The sequence below is a fragment of the Musca vetustissima genome, unplaced genomic scaffold (genome assembly GCF_032173495.1).
Source record: "Musca vetustissima isolate MV318-11 ecotype Yass unplaced genomic scaffold, APGP_CSIRO_Mvet_v1 utg6013, whole genome shotgun sequence".
NCBI lineage: Eukaryota > Metazoa > Arthropoda > Insecta > Diptera > Muscidae > Musca > Musca vetustissima.
The window spans coordinates 708,350-729,005 of NW_026889308.1; the positions used below are offsets into that span (position 1 = coordinate 708,350).

The 20,656-nt window shown below is 36.0% G+C and overlaps 1 protein-coding gene across 1 annotated transcript; it reads right to left on the reverse strand.

Annotated features, from left to right (window-relative positions):
- Positions 1-1,440: 1,440 nt before the first annotated feature.
- LOC133337008 (kinesin-like protein KIF13B) lies at positions 1,441-18,401 on the reverse strand. Its single transcript, XM_061545273.1, has 17 exons — positions 18,300-18,401; positions 13,744-13,831; positions 13,517-13,683; positions 12,941-13,457; positions 11,873-12,872; positions 11,499-11,813; positions 11,296-11,442; positions 9,270-10,932; positions 9,069-9,214; positions 8,208-8,310; positions 8,032-8,136; positions 3,622-3,684; positions 3,183-3,529; positions 3,050-3,122; positions 2,281-2,952; positions 1,758-2,057; positions 1,441-1,592 (listed from the first exon to the last, which is right to left on the reverse strand). The coding sequence occupies exons 1-17, from the start codon at positions 18,352-18,354 to the stop codon at positions 1,441-1,443; spliced, it is 5,913 nt and encodes a 1,970-aa protein (XP_061401257.1). The 5' UTR covers positions 18,355-18,401.
- Positions 18,402-20,656: the final 2,255 nt, after the last annotated feature.

Genomic DNA, 20,656 nt, shown 5'->3' on the forward strand with positions numbered 1-20,656 from the left:
TCAATATTGCTTGTCTATAATTATGGTACCAAACTAGAAAAAATAGTACTGTAAATGGAGTCATTTCAAATGATTTCAAACATAAAAGGAAAACATTACAAAAAAAGAAAAATTGACGGTCAAATAAAAAAATAATAATAATAAAACAAGATAATTTTTCAAAAATAAAAAAAATATATATTGCACTTAAAAAAAAATAAAATGTCAATAGTTTTATTGCAAAAGTAAAAGGGTACTTTTTAAAGTCAACACTATTCGTCTTGACCACAGATCACATTAAATTATATACATACACTTTAGTACACATAATTTCCGTTTAAATCGTAAGAAGGAATTATAGTTAATAATTGGTGGATATAATTGTTCGTACAACTAAAAATGTATAATACTATAAACGAATAATATTTGCTTTACAAACCTAGCGAAATTTGATTTGCTCTACCCCTTACATTTCATACGGGGAGTTATTTTTTTTATTATTAAATGCCTTGATGACGCGTCAATTAAATTTGGTTAGGACGAAAGTACTGATGTTTTATGACATTGGGTCATGTTGAAAAACGACGACGTTCAAATAAAAATCGCTGTTAGAATATTGTCTAACATCTGGCTAATTCGTTGCTTATATAGAACAGAATACTTAATATAAATGGAATTTAAAATAACACAAAATAAAAGCATCACAATGATAGTATGTAACGTAGAATTACATAATTAGAAGATTTACAATCATTAATAAAACAAATAATAATTATTATTAATATAGAAACAGAACATATTAACTCTAAACTATGAAATAGCGTTCGTCAAAAAAAGTTATTTGTTGTTGTAGTTTTTGCGTTGGTACAAAAACTAGAAAACGTATATAAAAACGGAGGTACATAATATTAAAAGCCCTAAACATAATATACAAATTTGTCTAATACACCGTCCAACTTAAAGGGGATATTAATACGCCTAAATATTTATACAATATATTGAAGCTCGTCTTGCTCGAATTAACGACGGAAGGGGAAATGAGCATCAAATATGAGAGAAGTGAGTATGAGGCGAAACACATACGATTACACGACCTTAGAATTTGTATAGCTATTTCGAAGAAAGCGTCACCTATGCTAGTGCATGACAGACAATGTTTGTGTTTAAATCTAGTACAACAAAAACATATATTAAAGACATGTTTTCGCTTGGAGGAAGCGGATTTGTTCTCGTATATAAAGCAATTTACCCTAAATAGATATTGTTTATACTCGGTCTGGTTTTCTATATTTTGTGTGTGTTTCATTGTTTGTAGTTTCGTATTCTGGCGTCGATCTGCATTTTATGTTGAGCATGATTTGAATATGCTCCATTCAAAATGCCGTTGAGCGTCGATTCGGTCTTTTCGTACTGGGGGTGTTCGCATCGTATGTCGGCATTCTCATTATAGAACATGTGCGTTTAGAAGTGGAAATAGGAGACATCGATTCTGTTACAACAGATGTTGTTCGGCGCATATGTGGGAGTTGGTGCTTTTGATTTGGCACGGAAAATCCATTGGGTGTTGTTGGTGTTGTATAATTTTGCCTTGCACTTGCGATAGTTGCCCATCTCTGCATTTGATGCGAACACTTCGGAAATAATCATTTTCGCCCGCCGGTACCACTCATCGAGTTCAAAGCTTCTCCCCTGCTCTTAGAACGCGGTAATGAGCCTGACTCTGGGATAAATTCAGTTTCAGTATATGCAATTATGTCGGCGGGGAAAGGACTACTTACCTTTGGTCGTTTTTTCTGCCTTGAAGGCTCTCATTGCCTTGCCACGTTTGTCCAGAATTAATTTGTCAAATCTGACGAATATTCCATGCTTTGGTTTGCATTGGAAATATTGAATCCCCTGCACGGTGCCGTCGTTCTTCCCTGTGGGTGTGTCAAGTTCCACGCCAATCCAAGTGCCGGCTTGAAAATGTGTAGTGCCAACATAGGATATTACACCACTTGTGTTGTAGGGCCTAATCAAGACAGATTCTCCAACTGTCACCCAATCAGGTAATGTTATATCAACATGTTTCGATTCGTCTAAAAGGCAGAAAATAAAAAGAATCGTTTTTAATAGTTTAATAGTGTTTGGTTTGTGTTCCTTAATAAATATACATTCAATTTTTGGTGATTTTATTTATAATTAATTTAATCAATCTTAAATTAATTAAATGTTATATATCACTCTATGTATTTTTGTAACATACGCCGTTTACTTAGCTTGGTTAAATTTATCTTCTGAGAAGCAACTTTTTGTGCGTACCTTCGATTTCCATACTGGCACTCATTGAAGAGACGTTGAGATGATCATTAGATGTAGCTGTGGTCAATCCTTCCATTTTTGCTATGGACATTCTTTGCATGACATTTGTGCGATTGTTATTTAAAGTTGTCTCATTACCATTGCTACCACCCTGAGGAGGTGTCTTTTTTCTCCGTACAACTTTCCCGGCCGGCAGTACAGTTTTCACAACACCTGTACCTTCTACGATTTCGTTTCCATTTTGATTGTCTGTGGCATTGAATGGCGAATTGTTGTTATTGTTTGGGATACTAACAGTTCTGTCGTTGTCCACAGCATTCTTGTGTATGGTTTCATTTTTACCAACAGTACTGTCTTGTTCCTGTCCTGGTTCATTCAACTCGTCATTCGATGTATTATACCGAGTAGTGGGTTGAATTGTGTCCATGATACCTTGTTGTGTTAACTTCGCGTGAACGTTACTGACATCGGTCACTGCGTCTACTTTTGGCATGTGATTTGTTGTAGAGTCATTAGTGATTATTTGTGATTTGGGTTGTTGTTCCGGCAATCGGTTGTTTGCGAAAACAGTTTCAACCGTCTGGCTACTATTTGGCATGTCCTTGAGGAATGGATTTACACGATGTGTTGCCGCACGGTTTGGCGGAGAATTTGAATTGATACGATCAAAATCTGAAAGCAGAAGAAGTTAGAAGTTAGCCACAGTTATGCTACTAAATAGTATATTCTTTTGGCAAATTTCGCTTTAAAGTTCCCACCGTACATTTACCTGGGGTATCGTCGATACTCATGGAACGCATTGACGCAATATCGTCGTTAGTTAGGTTAGTACACGAGACAGCCTGTAAGTAATATATGATGCTTATTTGTTAAACGATTAGTGTAAGGGAGATTTTATTTACTTGTGAACCATAGCCACTGGACGTGGAAGAGCTCATGCTTGGGGTTGCTAATCCAGTCAGATGCTTTAAATTTGTATTCACATTTGACGTATAGCTCAAATAGCTGTGGTTTGAATGGGAACTGACATCCATAAATGAATCCATAGTTTTCGACGTGGTAAGTCTAGATCGAGGTGTCTGATAGCTGCTGTTTAGTCGGTGCTGTTTATCCACATCATAATCGTGATTGTATTCCGAGTCACTCATGCTGTCTTCGGGTTCTTCAGCTAGTGAGCGATTGCCACCCAAAGGTTCTTCATGCAATGTGGTCATACGCATGCCCATCAACTTGCTTGTGGCTGGTGATGCTACAATTCAAAGAAACCGTAACAATTAGATAACATATCCTAGATGTATTTCACGAAGATATATGATGCAAGTCAACATTTAATAAACCTACGTTTTGTTGGCTGTGTTCTTAGTGAATTTGAATTCAAATTCAAATTTAAGAACGTTGGACGTGCTGCATTCCCAAGGAAGAAATATTCAATACATACAGTTGATTAGCATTTTATTAGTTAAATACATAACACAGTAAGCAGAAACTAAAAACTAAAACACAAACTAAACGACGAGGTGATCTCATTGAAACATATGTTTCCTTAGCGCCATATCAGGATCAGCACAGTGTGCGGATTTCTTTAAAATTAATAGCAATCTAAGTGTACTAAGGCCAAGTGCAAAACTAGGTGCTAATTGTGATTGCTTTACCCTCTCTAAAGAGCATGCCGGTATTAAAAATTTCATAGTATGACATATACTGTCCCCTTAAGTTTCCTACAATGCAGACGTTATTGAGAGTTGCCGATTGTTTTCTGGACCAAAAAGTTCGACGAGTGCGGAAATTTTTCATTTAAATAAAAAAATAATTTTTGGATTATATGGAAAGTGAATACACGGCGTATCATAACTATAGCCGCACCTCTAATTCAATTGGTATGTTAGTTGACAAATAAAATGGACCCATTAAGTTATGGTTCACAATAAAACGATCAAAAACACATATTATTCAACAAAAATAATTAATTTATTCTTTATGGTTTCGCCGAATTCTGCACTTTCAAAATTTCTGGTGTTGCATAACTATAGACGCACCTATACAAAATTAGAAGAATGTATTTTTTAAAACTTAAATAAAATAACTTTTACAAATAAAGAGCCTGCCTCCCTTATGTATCAAATTTTTCATCGATTGACCGCCATTCATCGATAATCACTTCTTGGAGGTAAAATAAACTTTGGTATTGGCGGTTTTTTGCATAGACACGATGAGTCAAGATTACACATATGTTCTCGATTTTCGATAAATTCTCTCAATTGTTAGAGATGAGACAAAATTCTTGGTGATTCAGAGAGTGATTCGAATTGAACAACGAACAAAAGTCGGTGTTCGCTCAGGCAATTTTGTATGGGGAACTAAGTAATTACTTCATAATTAAGGGTCGAACAACGAATCAGTGTATTGATTTGAAATTAAATTGTGCAAACATTGTTTTAGCTTGGTAGCTTCAATGGACGTACCGTTTGATCAGGCGTATATAGCGTATTGACGTACTAGTTATTTGATATCGGACGATAATATATGCGGCAAGATTTATTCAAATCTGAATCAAGTTTTACCAATTCCAAGGATCACACATATAATGTATGCAACAATTGATATCAATAGGACAATAAATTCGGTTTTTACAATTTATATGAAACTGGTTACATACAACCCGCTAATAAAGATTCAAGACACATACTAGGTTTGTTGGATAGTCCAATAATTTGTAGCATTTTGTACAAATTGTTTAGAGTATCTTTTGAAAAAAAAAAATAATAATATATATATATTAACGTAGTTTATCTTATTGATAACTCATCATTTCACATTTAACAGTGGTCTTTTTATATGTTCTCTCAAGTGTCTGCATTAATACCAACCGTCGGCATTGTTTAACAAATAGTTTTACAGTAACTCTAACAAAACAAAAACATAACACTTTCGCCAAAAACAACAACGACAGTTGATAAAGGTTACATAACAAGGGTACATGTCACTTTAGAAGAACAATATATTTAGCATCGTGTTCTAACCTTTACGGTTTCCTTTCTAATAAGTCGGAATAGTAAAATGGCATAACAAGCGGCAAGCAAAAACTAATTATGGAGTTACGATGATCTGATATGAATATGACACAAACTCAAATAATTACATAAATAAGTACAGGAACTAGAATATAGTGCGTTCAGTGCATTCATTTCTATTATCTAGACTTTCGAACACACAAAAACAATAAATCAAGACAATATACATATATATATATATATATGGTAGAATGTCTTATGCAGTACATGGCTGATTGATGTGGTAGACGATGATAGTTCGAACGATTATTTCAGATGAATATATTTGATGGTTTTGAAGCAATGCAAGTGGATGATGGTTTAGATCATGAATTTTCTAGATGATGAAATACGATCGGTAACAACACAATTGGTTAAAACTTGGAAAAAAATTTAAAATTGAACTAAATGACAGTTTGTTAGGTTTTTTTTTATAGAAAAAATACAAAGACAGAGTTCAATAGACATAAACGGAGGGTAACAAACGACAGTGTGTTTTAAGACTGGTTACAACCAAACAGACAAACTCATATATTTTAACTGTGTATACGTAAACAATATATGACCGAGAGCTGAACATGAGCAACCCTCAGACAGGAAAGATGTTTCTCAAAACACAAAACAAACAATTAGGAGGGCTCATTCGTTTCGAGTTCGGAAACGGAGGACCATGTTTCCTTGTGACCCTCTCTGTGGGTAAACAAAACAATGAAATCAAACATAGTGTTTAAGAATAAAAAAAAAATGCAGAACGAGCGTCTCATAACAATGGAACGATTGTAACGAAGAATAAAACCAAAATTGTCCAGTAATAATTTATAGAACCAGTGTTTAGTGTTGCCAACAAAAAAGTTTTAATATGCTTTTGAACTTTGGGTTGTACTGTTTTCTAACAACTTTATTGTTTGTATATTAGATTCATTTTTTCGTCAAATTCTAGCATTTTTTGTATTACCTGACAAATAGGAACCTGTGGTGGTTGCGCATTTGTTGTGAAGTTTTGAGAATTGAGAATATACATAAACATTATTTTATGTCAGAAATAAGAAAGAAAATGCCACCGAGAACAACAACAATCAAAATCCAATACTTTGTTTGTTTGCGTACCGGTGTCAAAATAATAATCAAGGCGATGACAAACAAAATTATAAACAAAATTTAATAACAATAAAAAGTGAAAGGGAAAATTGAAAAATATTTGGATAGGATATCAGATGTGACCTCAGTACCAGATGTGAGTTTATATAGTGAAGCATGAGCAATGATTAGCATGTAATGAGGGAAACGCTCTATCTATAACCTTGAAAAACTGTCGAATTTGTCCGAAATATACTTGTTACTGATACAGATCCAAACAAACCAAAGATTATTTCGAATAAAATAAAATTGGTATCGACAACTACTAAAAGTTACAGAAAGGCAGTTCTGAAAAAAACACTATCGAAATCGCTGAATATGTGAATGTATAGGTGTGCTAAAGTGTAGTGATCTTTCTATCCAATGTTTTCGATCGGGATTTGATTTATTATTATTTAAAAAATTGAGTACATTCAAAAAAAAGCTACAATTGCAATAAAGCAGCCGATTCTTTTTTTAGCGATAGCCGTGTTTACAAAGGTGGTTGCTTAAGTTTTCATCAAAATGAACAAAAGCTTGAGCAAAGTGTTTTTTGGATGTGGCGTTAAACGTACCGAAAAATGTTAGTGTGTATCATAATAATGAGGAAACCAAAAAATAAGAGAATTTGTAGTGCATCAGATGAAGATTCTATTTTAAATGAACTATAGATTCTGCGAAAAAAAAACAATTCTAAATAATATGATCATCTAAATATGATAAAACATTAGACGTTGGATGATTTTAAATATATTTTCAAAATAATGTTAAACTAGGCTATTGTTATTAAGACACGAAAATTTATCCGGTTGAAGAAAAAACTACATACTCGTAAATGCACGTGTGACGCCAGTATTTGTTTATAACTTTTAAAAGTAACAAATCGAAGAAGACAGTTCGGACGTCAAATTTATAATTAATGTGACAAGGATTAAACATATTCAACATGGCCTCTTAAGAATCTATAGTTGTTATAAATGAATTTCAAAAAAGTTACCAGGATAGTATTCAGAATTCGAGTAGTCACAAGACATATTGTATTGTACCATATTCGGTACGCTTTTTTGTGTGACCCGAAGAAAGTCAAGGTTGTCATGCGTTCTACAAGATAGGTGAATTTATATTTTTCAATTTTTGTTTGTTTTGTTTTTAGAATAAAAATAAATACTTTTGAGCATGTAATATGTTAAACAATGTCAATTGAACCAAAACAATCTACTGTTATTGTTTCCACGACAAAGGGGTCTACGATCCGAAATGAACCGAGTGTTTCTCGGCCAACGTCTGTCACCTCAGCCCATTTTGTAGAAGCAATAGGACTGCTACAACAATAACAACTGTTATTGATCTTGTGGTATTCCACAAAAAAAAAAACTAATGCTACCGACATTTCATTAGGACCAATCGTCACTAATATACTTGTTGCTGGCGATGTTAATGGCAAATTAAAAATTTAATAAATGGAATATGCATTATCAGATTATTAATCGTATTATTGCAATTAAGATAATAAGTATGAATATAAAATTTGACAATAAAAAACAAATCAAAAGTTTTTGAATAGAAAACATTGAAAGGAACTTACCAATTCCAAAGGGTTTGCCCGGGGAGTCATCGTTGCTACCTTTACCGCCGAAACTGTGACGGGATCGAGCATTGAAGTCCCGCATACCAACAGGAGTGGTTTGCACTACAAATTTATAGAAAAAAATCAATATTTATGGCCGTTTTATATATAACACACTCCTAAGTGTACATTACCTTGTGGAATAAATTTAGAGCCTAGTGACTGATTCAAATCCACGAATGATTCGGATCGTCCCACATTCAAGAGTGATTCCATAGATGCGTCAAAGCCCATGATCTGTTGCGAAAATTATAAATATACATTTATAGTTTAATCAATTGATAGGAAGAACGTGAAGTGAAACGTGAGAGGAAATGACACGGAAAACAAATTAACCCACACACGGCATAATTTTAAAGAAACAGAGTTGTTATATAAAAGACGGAAATGAAAATTCAAATCAACAAAATAGGAATATGAAAATGTTCTATTAAGCAACTGGTTGGAGTACTTACTGTTCCAGGATTGGGTGTATCTTTAACCGCCTGATCATTACTCATTACAAATGTTATAGTGCGGTTTATTTATTCAGATTTGATTTTGGTTAACGATTTTTGTTAGGGTGTATCAACAACAGATTGGATTAATTTTGACACGATAGAGGTGGTGAGCAGAGGTGAATTTTATAGATCGGGTTATTATCAAATTAATGTTTGATTTGGTTAGATTTGTGGTGAATATTTTCGATACAAATTGGTGGTGGTCACACAACATACACATTGAATATATTATTTGTTCATATGATGAAAGTGAAAGCACAAAAGAAGTGAAAGAAAGAATAATTTCAGAAAAATACGAATTGAGAGTTATGTTTCATTTAAAATATATACGGCACGGTACAATACAAAGAAAATACTCGTAAGCAAATGTAGAGACAGGAGTGTGTAAGTAGAACATTGTGTATAGAAATGTGTTAGGCAGAGCCAGAGATGCGGCGGAGTGATCCGCAGCTGCATTGACGAGTTTCCCACAAACACATGGAGTGGATACATTACCTGCGAAAAGTTAGGTACGCTGACAGTCTTGCGAATGGACAATGGTTGACCATGGGCCGTTTCCAATTCTTTGACCGCCACGTTTTGTCTTAAACGGTCCAGGGTTAGAATACTCTCAACTGCTGAGACGCCTCGCGTGTACTTTTCTGAAATGCAACACGAATTAGCGCTGTACAAAAAGGGTGATTCCTAATGTTTTACCTATATATGTTTCGCCATCACTAGCGGAGCAATCATCTCCACTTGCCGCCAGTTGGGCTAGTGATTCCCGATCTTCCAACTCTTCGGAGGCCTTTGGTATATTGGAAACTACTTCGTATGTTACGCCCGTACTGGGAATTGCAGTGTCGATTCGTACTAGACGGAATTTTTTTAGGCGGTCCGTAATGCTTGGTCCTTTTTTAATGTTGATGCAAAGGCGCTTTCTCAGCACCAAGTCCATGGGAGCGGGATGAGAAAGGCGCACTGTTGTTCGTAAGATCAAGTAGACTCGCTCGTTGGCCTCAGTAACACGATTGAGAGCAGGACTGTCATGCATAGAGGAATCCCAACTAGCAATGGCACACACATCTTTGTCTAGGTGCTGTAGAATTTGCAGAGTGTAGAACTTATGTCCATGTTCCTTGGATAGTATGGAGTTTATGCCCGCAATGGAGAAATCGTCGTTTGTGTTTTGAGCCGAGAGATCGTCAGCGTTTAGATTGAGGAATAAAACGGGGACATGTGGCTCCATTCCTGAAGGTGGATCCCACGAAGCTGGTGCGCCAGGTATCCCCGAGCCCGGTGCAGGAACTAATACTGCATTACGCTCCTCTGTCAGCGATACCCATTGGTGAACTAGACTTAACTCACGCTCTCGTTCCTCTTCTGTCTTGTCCTCTTTTTTAATAAGCTTTTGAATTTGTTGATCTAAATATTGACGCCTACGACCCAGGGCTTCACTCCATTTCTCTCGCAGAATAGTCAAATCTTCCTCTTGGTACGAATCCAGTGGACGCTGCAAACGCGAGCGTACACTTACACTTCCGATCGATATGTTCACAATGGATTGACATATAATAGGCAATGTTCCGGAATTCTGAACAGGCTTTACACGGACATGGACGCGTCGTTGCTGCCCTTGACGCAATTGGTAAATGCCGCCAGTGAGGACTTCAGTCCGGTTACTAACTTCAACTGGCCCGTATTCTCCGTTATCGTTCAATTCGTGAATTTCAACCCACAATTCAATTTTCCGTGATAATTCTGCCCAGCGATCGACTAATGACCGGGCTTTGGCTTGCTGCTGCTCAACTTCCCACCCCTTCGACTTTGAAAATCCGGCACTTCTATGTCCCCACACTTCGATGGATAAAGCCCCCTCTATACAGTGCTCCAGAAATTCTTCATTTATTGGTACCGTGAAGTCTTTGGTATGATCAAACTTAAAGACCATATTTTGATCTCGGGGTGTGGTCTCAGCGTTAATTACCGGTACCACTGTTTCTTGATGTCCCCAGAACGTGTACTGACAGAACACAAAATTCGACAACGACAGAGGCAAACCAGAGGCACATTTAATAGTCACCCGGCATGTTATCTGATTTGCCATTGGATCAGGAGCATCGTCGTAGTCATCACGCGAATCAGACGATGATTCCGAAACGGATTCACACATTCGGTCTTGTGGCATTTGCCCAGCAATACGTTGTATTTCGACTTGAAGTCGGCCAGCAACTTCGCCTTGTTGACTGATGATGGGAGTGTGGTAGTCCAACTTAACATCGTGGAATAGAACCTCGAGGAAGATGTTGGCAACTCCGATCAAATTGTGGTTTTCCTGCGACTCGTAGAATGGATCCAACGACTTGGAGTTTTCGTTTTCCTACAAACAAGTTAGAATAAATTCTGTTTAGATACATTCAATACGGGGCTCAAATTAAAAAGAGATAAGCTCATGTTGCTTTTGAATTACCTCGTCCGAATCTTCCTCATATGAGAATGTCTCAATAAGAGTCTTTTTGGTGAGCAATGATTGAAAGAGAGTTATATGTGAAAACATTGTTGTTGTTATATGTTTGTGTTCAAGGTGTTTAAACCGGGTGTTCGATAAATTGTGCATATAAAGAGTGTTAAGTGTTTCATGCCATTAGTTTTGTAAATCACGGTTGGTCCCCATTATTTACATATGATTGGACGCGCCGTGATATACAAGATAATGATAAGATTTATAAATTTCCTCACTTACCAATCCGTTGAGAATCCGCTCCTTGTGTTCCTGGTACATTTCTCGCATATCAATTAATTTATTTTCCAGTTTTTCCATACTCCAGATCTGACTCCCAGAATTTGTCCGTTTCACTAATATTGCAGGTTCGCTGACAAAAGCGCCACGCTAAAGGAACATAATGTATGTCAGCACATTGTATAGAGTTAAATCCATACACTTACCCTACGGTTGGGGCTAAGATTTGCTGGCGGTATTTGAAGTGTGACAGAAAACTTAGTTTTCTTCTCCATTTCTTCGGCAAGGAAATTGGCTTCTTGAACTAATGCATTTGCTCTCATTATGTCATTCTTTAATTGGCCCAGTGATCGTTTAAACATCTCGTCACGCTCCTGTGCCCATTTCTCCACTCGCATCTGCGAAGTGGGGGTGTTTGGGGTAATCTTGCCCAAGCGCAGTGGGTCATACGGTGTATATGGAGCGTATGGTGTGCTGGGCGAAAGGATGTTGCGCAGTTGTTGGAATTGCCGCTCGTATTCCTGAGATAAAAAAATACACTGCCACACGTGAATATTTTAGGGAAGATATCAATTCATACCTGTCTTTGTTTTTCTAAAGCAACTTGTTTATCCTCTTCGTGCTGTTTCTCCAGTCTTGCTATTGCAGTCTGAATGGGGTCGTTGCTTAGTTCATTTTGCATGATTTCGTCACGTGCAAAATTATAGTCAATAAGTTGAGCTGGTGTTTGAGGCTCCGAGTTCATGTTGGCACTCGCTGATTTGGGACAGTTGACACGGAAAAAGTGGTGATTGCCCCACAAAATCCGATCGCCATTATGCAGCGGCACCTTATCTATGACAGCTGTGCCATTCACAAAGCAACGTGCGCCCGGGAATGGCTCCAAAAACAAACCACCATCAACAATGGTGATGACACAGTGCTCTGGCTGAATACCCAAGCCGGAGAGTTGAATGTCGGGCTGGGGACCACTCATGGTATGTCCACCAATCAAAGTTCTTTCTTTAAGGTAGTAAACTAACAACTCATTGAGGGACGGATCCGCATTTAAATTGACCAAATAATATTTATTCTTCTCAACCATTATACCACTGGCCTGAACACTTATACCCATTTTCTCCAATGCTTGTTGACGTTCGTTTTGTATGCGCTCTGTTGTCACAAGTTTCTCTTCCCAAGTTTGCGAGATCTGTTTCATCAAATTCTCGCTTTCAGCCAATTTGTCATTAATATCGCCCACGGGCGATCCTGTAGCATGCTTAAGCATGTTCCGCAGTGTTTCAACCTCATGGCGCAATTCGCGAATAATACGTGCATTCGGATCTTCATTGACAACTGCGTGATTGACAATGCGCTTAGCACGGTCCGCATACCGTAGCGTAGAAAGAGTTTCTTCGAAATTGTCCGCAGACGGAGAAATGGTAGCAACCATAACTGTTTTTGAATTGCCGCCCAAATTGTCCTTTAAAAGCCATGTCAGTACTGAGTCCCTATAGGGAACAAATTTATCATTTGCTCCTTTTTTCCCATTGGACTGATCGGCAAGTTTAGAAATGACCAAACCGAGTGTAGTCAGCGATCTACGATGTAATATTTTAAAAATGATATTTAAATAGTCTTGAATTGCAGTTTAAGCTTTCATTCTTACTTGTTTATATTTGAGCCCTCCTTGAGTCGATCTCCCACAGCACCAGTTTTGACCGCTCTTTCCGAGCCGGCTAAATCGACCAGGGACATACGGGATACCTTTTCGCCAGTCACGCCAGATGCCTGATCAGTCAGTATCTGTGTTAAAACCACCGAGAAAACAGCATGGGATCTGGAGGATTCTGCATTCATGTTCGTCGCAGCCACCGTTCGTGATTTATTACCCTCGGTCATCAGATTATCGATGTCCATATAGGACGCAACGGCTAGTTGTGACAGACCATCAACGTACGGTCCCATGACATTGTGTTCCCGAACTTTCAATGATTGCTTGTTTGGTTTCGGATCCAAAAGGTCGTGTACCTTTTCATTGTAAATTTCCATATAGGAGACTTCCACCTTGTACATTAGATCTTGAGTAGTTTTACTAGCAATGGCTGAGAACAAATTGTCACACAAGCGCGGGATGATGCCCTTGGATTCTTGTGAGCCCATCATTGTGTATGATTTACCAGACCCTACAAAACAAACAGATCTGCAATACAATCAATGACGGTTAAATATTTGTGCGCCTTACCTGTCTGTCCGTAAGCGAATATACAAGCGTTATAGCCTTGAAATGCATTATCCAGAATATCCCGACCTAGGCAATCAAATACGGTTTCTTGTGATGCATATTTCTCGTCCTCGGGATTTAATGAGTAAAAACAGTGATCAAAGGCAAATGTCTTTGGTGGTTTCCGGCTACAAAATAAAAATTCTCTATAAGTAACATTGTGCCCTTGAATTATATATTGTCCAAACCTTTCAATTTTATCTATCGCCGGAGGATTGTGAAGTATGGTCTGGTGTTTGTCCATCTCTACAATGCATTTTGTTCCAAGTTCCAATTCTAAAAATACGCAATTAATCTCGATGAATAATAAATACAGTGACAAAAAATGTAGATTGTATTTTTAGCATATATATATATATATATAAATACAAAATTTACACATGCGATGCCAATACATCTTTGAACTGTTTCTTTAATAATCCATATGTGTACGAATAGGGAAAGGGATGTAGACAAGAGAAATAAAACTGTAACATAGTTGTATATGAAAAGTGATACTAAGATTCATCGTATACCAGTGTAATGAGAAATATATGCATTTAAATGTGGAACAATACTGTCTGCTATCGTCGTGTTTGAATGTACCTAAGATCAATTATAATTAATGTAAACACAAACAACAAATTTGGTAATTCCTGAAGTCGCACATAGTTCGAATACATAAATATTACCAATTGTTATAAGCTCATAATAAAGTACTAAGTCCGATAATAAAATACAACTTGAGTGGTGCTACACGTTAGTAGTCATGATTTTACCTTAACATCTTTAACCTTTATATTAACCCGGGCAACAATACGGGAACAGATTAAGTCGGAAGCGGATTTTTTTGTTTAACATTATTCCGTCCATAGGAATAGCGAATAGTTGACTGTATGTAAATTATGTCGACTACTGCTACATGTAGCCTATACCAATTGCGAACGGAAGTGAACGTATGAAACTGCATTGTGCTAAAATTAATTTCTAAAATTGTAGACTTTTCTTAAGATATTTGCTTAGAATCATTGTAAGAAATCGACTGATTGTATATAATGTCATTAACATTTGTATTATAGACATAGCGATTAACTAATAGTTAGCTGAAACACTTCAAACTCATGGATGTTGTCACTTTGGGGGTAATCAAATGGCTTCAAATAACCAATTGCTTACTTTAGTAATTAAGGAGCGTATATATACCGCTAAACACCACCCTAAAACAATGACTATCTAACATGAAAGTAGAAAAGGTTAAGTAGTGTCAATAAAAATTTCTATTGTTGACCTGACCAACCATCACTACTTTTGCGTTATAATGCCCATGGCGGACTCTTATGGTTTGAGTGAATACCATATTTAAATGAAACAAAAATATACTGTTATCACAAAACAATAAGTAGAAAATAGAAAGTGTGTGTAGAGTTTCCTGAACGATTTTTATTCATTGCTGTAGTTTCTTCTCATTAGATCTCGATGTTTCCCAGCAAGCAAAAAATGTTTCACATGCGTGTCATCTAGTCGTTGGACAGGTAGGGCAGGTCGTCTAGGGATGGGGGAATTGTAGTGGAGTTTCTGTTTTAATCTTATGGACTCTCAAATATACATATATATGTAGATGATACCAACAGTTCGGCTATTAAAAAAATATTATAATGACTTCTCTTCTACTGTGTTTTGCATAAACATAATACATAGTAAAACAACAAGAAAAACCTGTAGTTTTATATTCTGGCGATAGACCAGCTCTAAGACACAAGAAAATGACAGAAGAGCCCAAAATTAACGGACAAGAGACTCATAAGAAGTACACATTTGTGTTCATCGGACACAGATCAGTTCGTTGAGTCAATGGTCGCGTCGCTGGTGTGTAAGCAATTATATCACTAATGGTAATGTCAGCCAAAACTCGTCATCAGATTCTGATATATTTGTAATCAGAAGTGTATGTTACTGTCACTGATTGGACGATTGTTAATCACACACCGTATCAACCTGCTGATATCACCTCCGCAGGTTGGAGGTCATTGAAGAAACAACTTACAAACTTATTGTGAAATGTTTATAATAAATATTAGTAATGTTTTCCGATAATGTCCGTTTCAGACAAACAAATTTTAAAATATGAATTAACTTGTAATATTATGCGAAAATTGTTCAAATTATATAATGGGATAAGGTTCCAATGTCACAGTCCTTAACACTCAAGGAAACGATATGACTCGGTTTGAGTACTATTTATGATTACTAAAATAACATTCAATTTTTATTTTTCGAATTGTTCTTTTTTTACTATATAGTTTTTTATGTAAGAAAGAATTTTAAGTATTTCTGTAGGATTGAGTGAGTGTTTTTGGATTACATTGTACTATAATTTAAATATTAAAAAATGTGCTACCGGATTTAAAAAACTGTTAAAAAACTCTCCGCAGGGCTCAAAGCGCTCACTTTAAAAGTTAAAGAAAGAAGTTATTGAAGATTATCCAAGGTATATATATTTCGTTCAAAGGATTTTTAAGTTATGTTTAAATGCAAAATATAACGACTACTGTTATATGTAAAGCGACAAAATTATTATTAGTGTTTCAAAGTGAAAACATGTTGGCAGTATTTGCAAATTCAAATTTTCCTCATGTATTAGATTGAATAATACAATTTGGTGTAATTTACATCTTGTTTTAGTTGTTTCAAAATCTCCAAACATTCAGCCAGACGACTGACTGCTTCTGGATATAAAATATGGTCATAAACACACATTTATTTTGCAATTATATGTTTGAGAATATAGAAAGACTCCTAACACAATCGTAACATCTTCCAACAAAAGCTGAACAGAAAAGAAGAGCAGCAGTTAAGTCATCCACTTTCGTAACATTACGAACGAACGTACAAAAAATAAATACTAGTAATGAAAAATATATATTTTTTTATTTTTTCGCTACTAATGTATGTTGGTTTGCTTTCGGAATTGTACAAATATGAATGTTAAAAGTTTTCATTGCCATAACATTTCATAGTTTTGGACTGGGAATAGAGATATTAGCTAACAGAGAGCGCGACAAAGCCCGCGATTAATGCACAATGTTATAAAAACACGAACACACACACAGCGATAATAAAAAACGAAAACAAAAAGTACTTTTCGTGGGAATGATCGTTTCGATGGAGGCTCCTCCGTCATATGAATGAGATATGAGTCAGTGTGTTGACGTTTGTACGCGTTTGGCTCTTTTGTTTTTGTTTTGTTGGGTGTCACAGCCAGTGTGGCCAAAACTTCGTTGAGGAAAAATGCTAGATATTGTTGAAAAAAAAATGCTAGAAAGTGCTAAAAAATTTAAAAAAGTGCCAGAAAAAAGTGCTAACAATTTCTAGAACAAAATTGTGAATATTTAATAATGAAATAATCAGAAACCCCATTTATTCTTAACGGTTATTCGTTGTCGATTTAACCATGTCCGTCCGATTGAGGTCGCAATATTTAAGACAGAGAAATGGAATACATCGGTCGTTTTTGGGTACACCATACCCCAATATTTGTTTTTTAAGCTTTTAGGCATATTTTTCAACCTAAATTACTGTATATTTGTATATTGTGTTCTACCTGGATATATAGTCTTCTTACTAGAACTTATCAATATTGGTCCACTCTTAAGGGTAACCCTCATCAATTGCATTGGTTTTAATTTTGTTGAGTAAAAAATCTCCTTATCAAAAATTATTAATATGGGTCCATATTTAGGGGTAGCCCCCAGAGAGCGGTACCCTCCCCATTATTCGACATTTTGGGAACGTCGGACACGCAACCGAATTGACTAAATTGTTTCTATTTTTGTTTTGATGGGGTTTGAAGTCTTCCTACTAAAATATAAATACTAATAATGTCAAAATTTGGTTAAGGTAAATAGCTGTAATTTCACATTGCGTACAAATATGAAGACAACTATCAATTTTCGCCCTATTTGCGTACTTTTAAGTTAATATAAAAAAATATGTTTGCCGGAATTTTTCTATTTTGGTCTTTATTCTGGCACAATCCCAATATAAAGGGGTACGCTCGCCTTTTCGGTAATCTAAAGTGGTTATACCTTGGCATTCATGATTCCCGCTGAATTAAAAACTTGTTTTCAGAAAGTTCCAATATAATTCATGTTCATTATTATTACATCGCTCTCATAAAATGTACAACTTAATTTAGTTTTTCATTTTCCCAAACAAACAATCTACCAACAGATAATGTCATAGTCACCCCATGAAGTACCCGACCATTTTTTAAGAAATTTGGAATGCACGGCACATGCTGGATAGCATTGGAAAATTAAATTCATCGCGTAAAACATAGCGAAAATTCAATGTGTCAATATTAAATCGAAAAACGGGATTTTTTTGGATTGAAACCAATTTTGTAAAAAAATTCCAAAAAAATTAAAAAATGCTAAAAAAAAAGTGCTAGGTGCTAGATCAATTTTTTTGGTGCTAACCGAGTTCAAAAAGTGCTAAATTGGCATCACTGGTCACAGCACAGAACTGCTAGTTTCAAGACCATATCGCAAATCACTTCAGACATGCTAAGTTAAAGATGGTAAATTAATTTGAGACTATTTTCTGGAAAACTATAAAAAATGATATGATATGTGGTGTATTGGGAAGTATTTATTTGAATTTAAAAGCATCCCATTCCCTATAGTTCCCGTTTGGCAGAAAACTCAAGAAATCTGACATTTTTTAAAATAATAAAATAACAATATAAGTGTAAACTGGAACTTACCACGGCGGTTAAAGGGTCGCACCCTGACAGCTACTTTGATCTTATCTGTTGACATTGTGAATGGCAAGCTGGCGTTGCGGGAGGAGTTATGTTCAAGATAGATACGTACTTGTAGTAGTTTTTATATACTAGGAAATAGTGTGGAAAATAGTGGTTAGGATAGGGTATGTCTAGCGTGCAAAAGGCATTGAGTACACATAAACAAACAGTCTAATTTTTCCTTTCGTATATAGTCTCACTAGGTGACGGTGTATGTTCATTGGCGAAATGAGACGCCACTCAGCAAAGACCCAAAACACGAATGAATCGACAACAAATAAAATGTTTCCTCTCCCTTCGTATTAGCCTCGCCGAACGTAGGACTTCTTGTCGGGCATGAGAAAAAAAGCACACACACACAACTCTATTCGTTTTTGCTTTCCTTCAATGATTTTCTTTTCCGTTGTAGCAGTTTTCTAAGTAGGACGTGTTGTTTTTTTTAGTTTCTGTTATTTTGCTGCGAACTACGATGTGATAGTGTGTGGTTGTTGATGGCTTCCGTGGTCGGTTGACTGGTAGTTTTATTCTTGCCCCCAACAAAAACACAATTCGTATCGTTATTGTTGGCTATTTTCCTGGATTGAAGTTAAAAAACGGTTGTCGCTCTCTTTAAGGTACACAAATTGACAGCTCCGCGTCTCTGCTGCTAAACCGAGTCCCAATGAAAACGTTATTAAATATCGTGATAGGCCGGACGACTGTATTGTCAGAAATCATGTAACCCCCAACACAGGAAGTTGTAAAGCCGTACAATGGATAGGGACTCGTGAACACTTTATAGCTCCCAGTCTGGCAACGTGCTGCACGCACCTGATCTGGCAGATTGTACGTTTGTCGTTGCGCTGTCTGCAAAAAATAAAATGAGTCAGTCACTCGGTCTATAGATTCCTTCTTGTATCCATTCGTTTGTGGCTCCTAAACAATGGTTTTCGGTTCATTGGTCATCAATATGTTCAATAAGATGCATTAGTAGTTTGTCACTTGGGCTTTTTTTGTTTCTAGTATATCTTAATGTCGTTGTTGTTCTTGTTGCTGCTGCAGTTCTCGAATGATAAATTATGTCGACTGCCATAAACAAAAATGCTGGCTGTTTATTCGAATTGGAAATGTATTTTGTAATTACTCCAAAGAAAACAGCGTTTTTTTGCTTGCTTCCAGTACCGAGCCCTCTGTTTGCTTTACATTATACTTCATTAACGAGAACAATTAAATTTATTATTTACAAATCAACGTAACCTTAAATTCCGTTAAATACATCCATTCAGGCACTTGACACTCTACACACATGCACAGCTCAAACAACACAACAACAACGCATGACAAAACACACACACACATATTTATGTACATTATAATTGTTTGTTGACTGGTTTGCTTTGCTCACTGTTCTTGTATAGACAATGAGGGACCTTGATGACATTAAAGGACGAGGAGACTTGATAGCAAGAGCAAATAATTGTGAAGTAAATAATTGGGACCATTGTTGTTTGTTTTGTTTCCATTTCAAATTTAATTAATTATGAAATGCGTCCTGCTTTATTCCTTTGTCTCACATATATTTTTTTGGGATATTCTATTCACATACATAAATCATTCGCGTACACACACACACACTCAGACGTTACACAGAAATTAAACTAATCCCCCCACTACACATAACTACTTTTTAGTCAAGTTCGCTTCGCTTTGCGCAATTAGAGCATCTAATTAGCATTATTCTGTAGAATTCCATATTTTACAATGCGAGTTTTCACTTTTTTCCACAATATTGGTAAGATATGGCCGTCGATGTTTGGAGTGTTTTTTTTTTCTGTATAGGTTTGCTCATTTCTACCATATACATAACCAACCATTCGGACACAGCACAACAACAAAACCCAAAACTGAACGAATGACTGACGTTTTCTGATTTTTTCTTTTTTTCTTCATATGTAGATACACACACACCACGACACACAATAGCTTTGCGAAAACCTTACTTTTTTGTTATAGATTTTTACGAATCGCGGATTAAGAAAATTTCCATTTTTTGCGTATTTTTAAAACTAAAATAATACTAACGGCGTATTATTGTTACCGAGTTCAACACAGCAATGCTTAGTATTTTACTTTTATTCGTTTTTTGCAACAATTTCTACAATATCTTCTTCGAAGTTTCTCTCGTCAAGTAGTCACAGACGTACAACGTACAACAATCATAAATACTTGACAAGACGCATTTTCCAATATTAGTGTCAAATTTGTGCTATAGAGGGCTACAGATTAGACTGGAAAATTCACATTTTCAGTTCTTCCACCAAAAAATACTTAATAGAAAT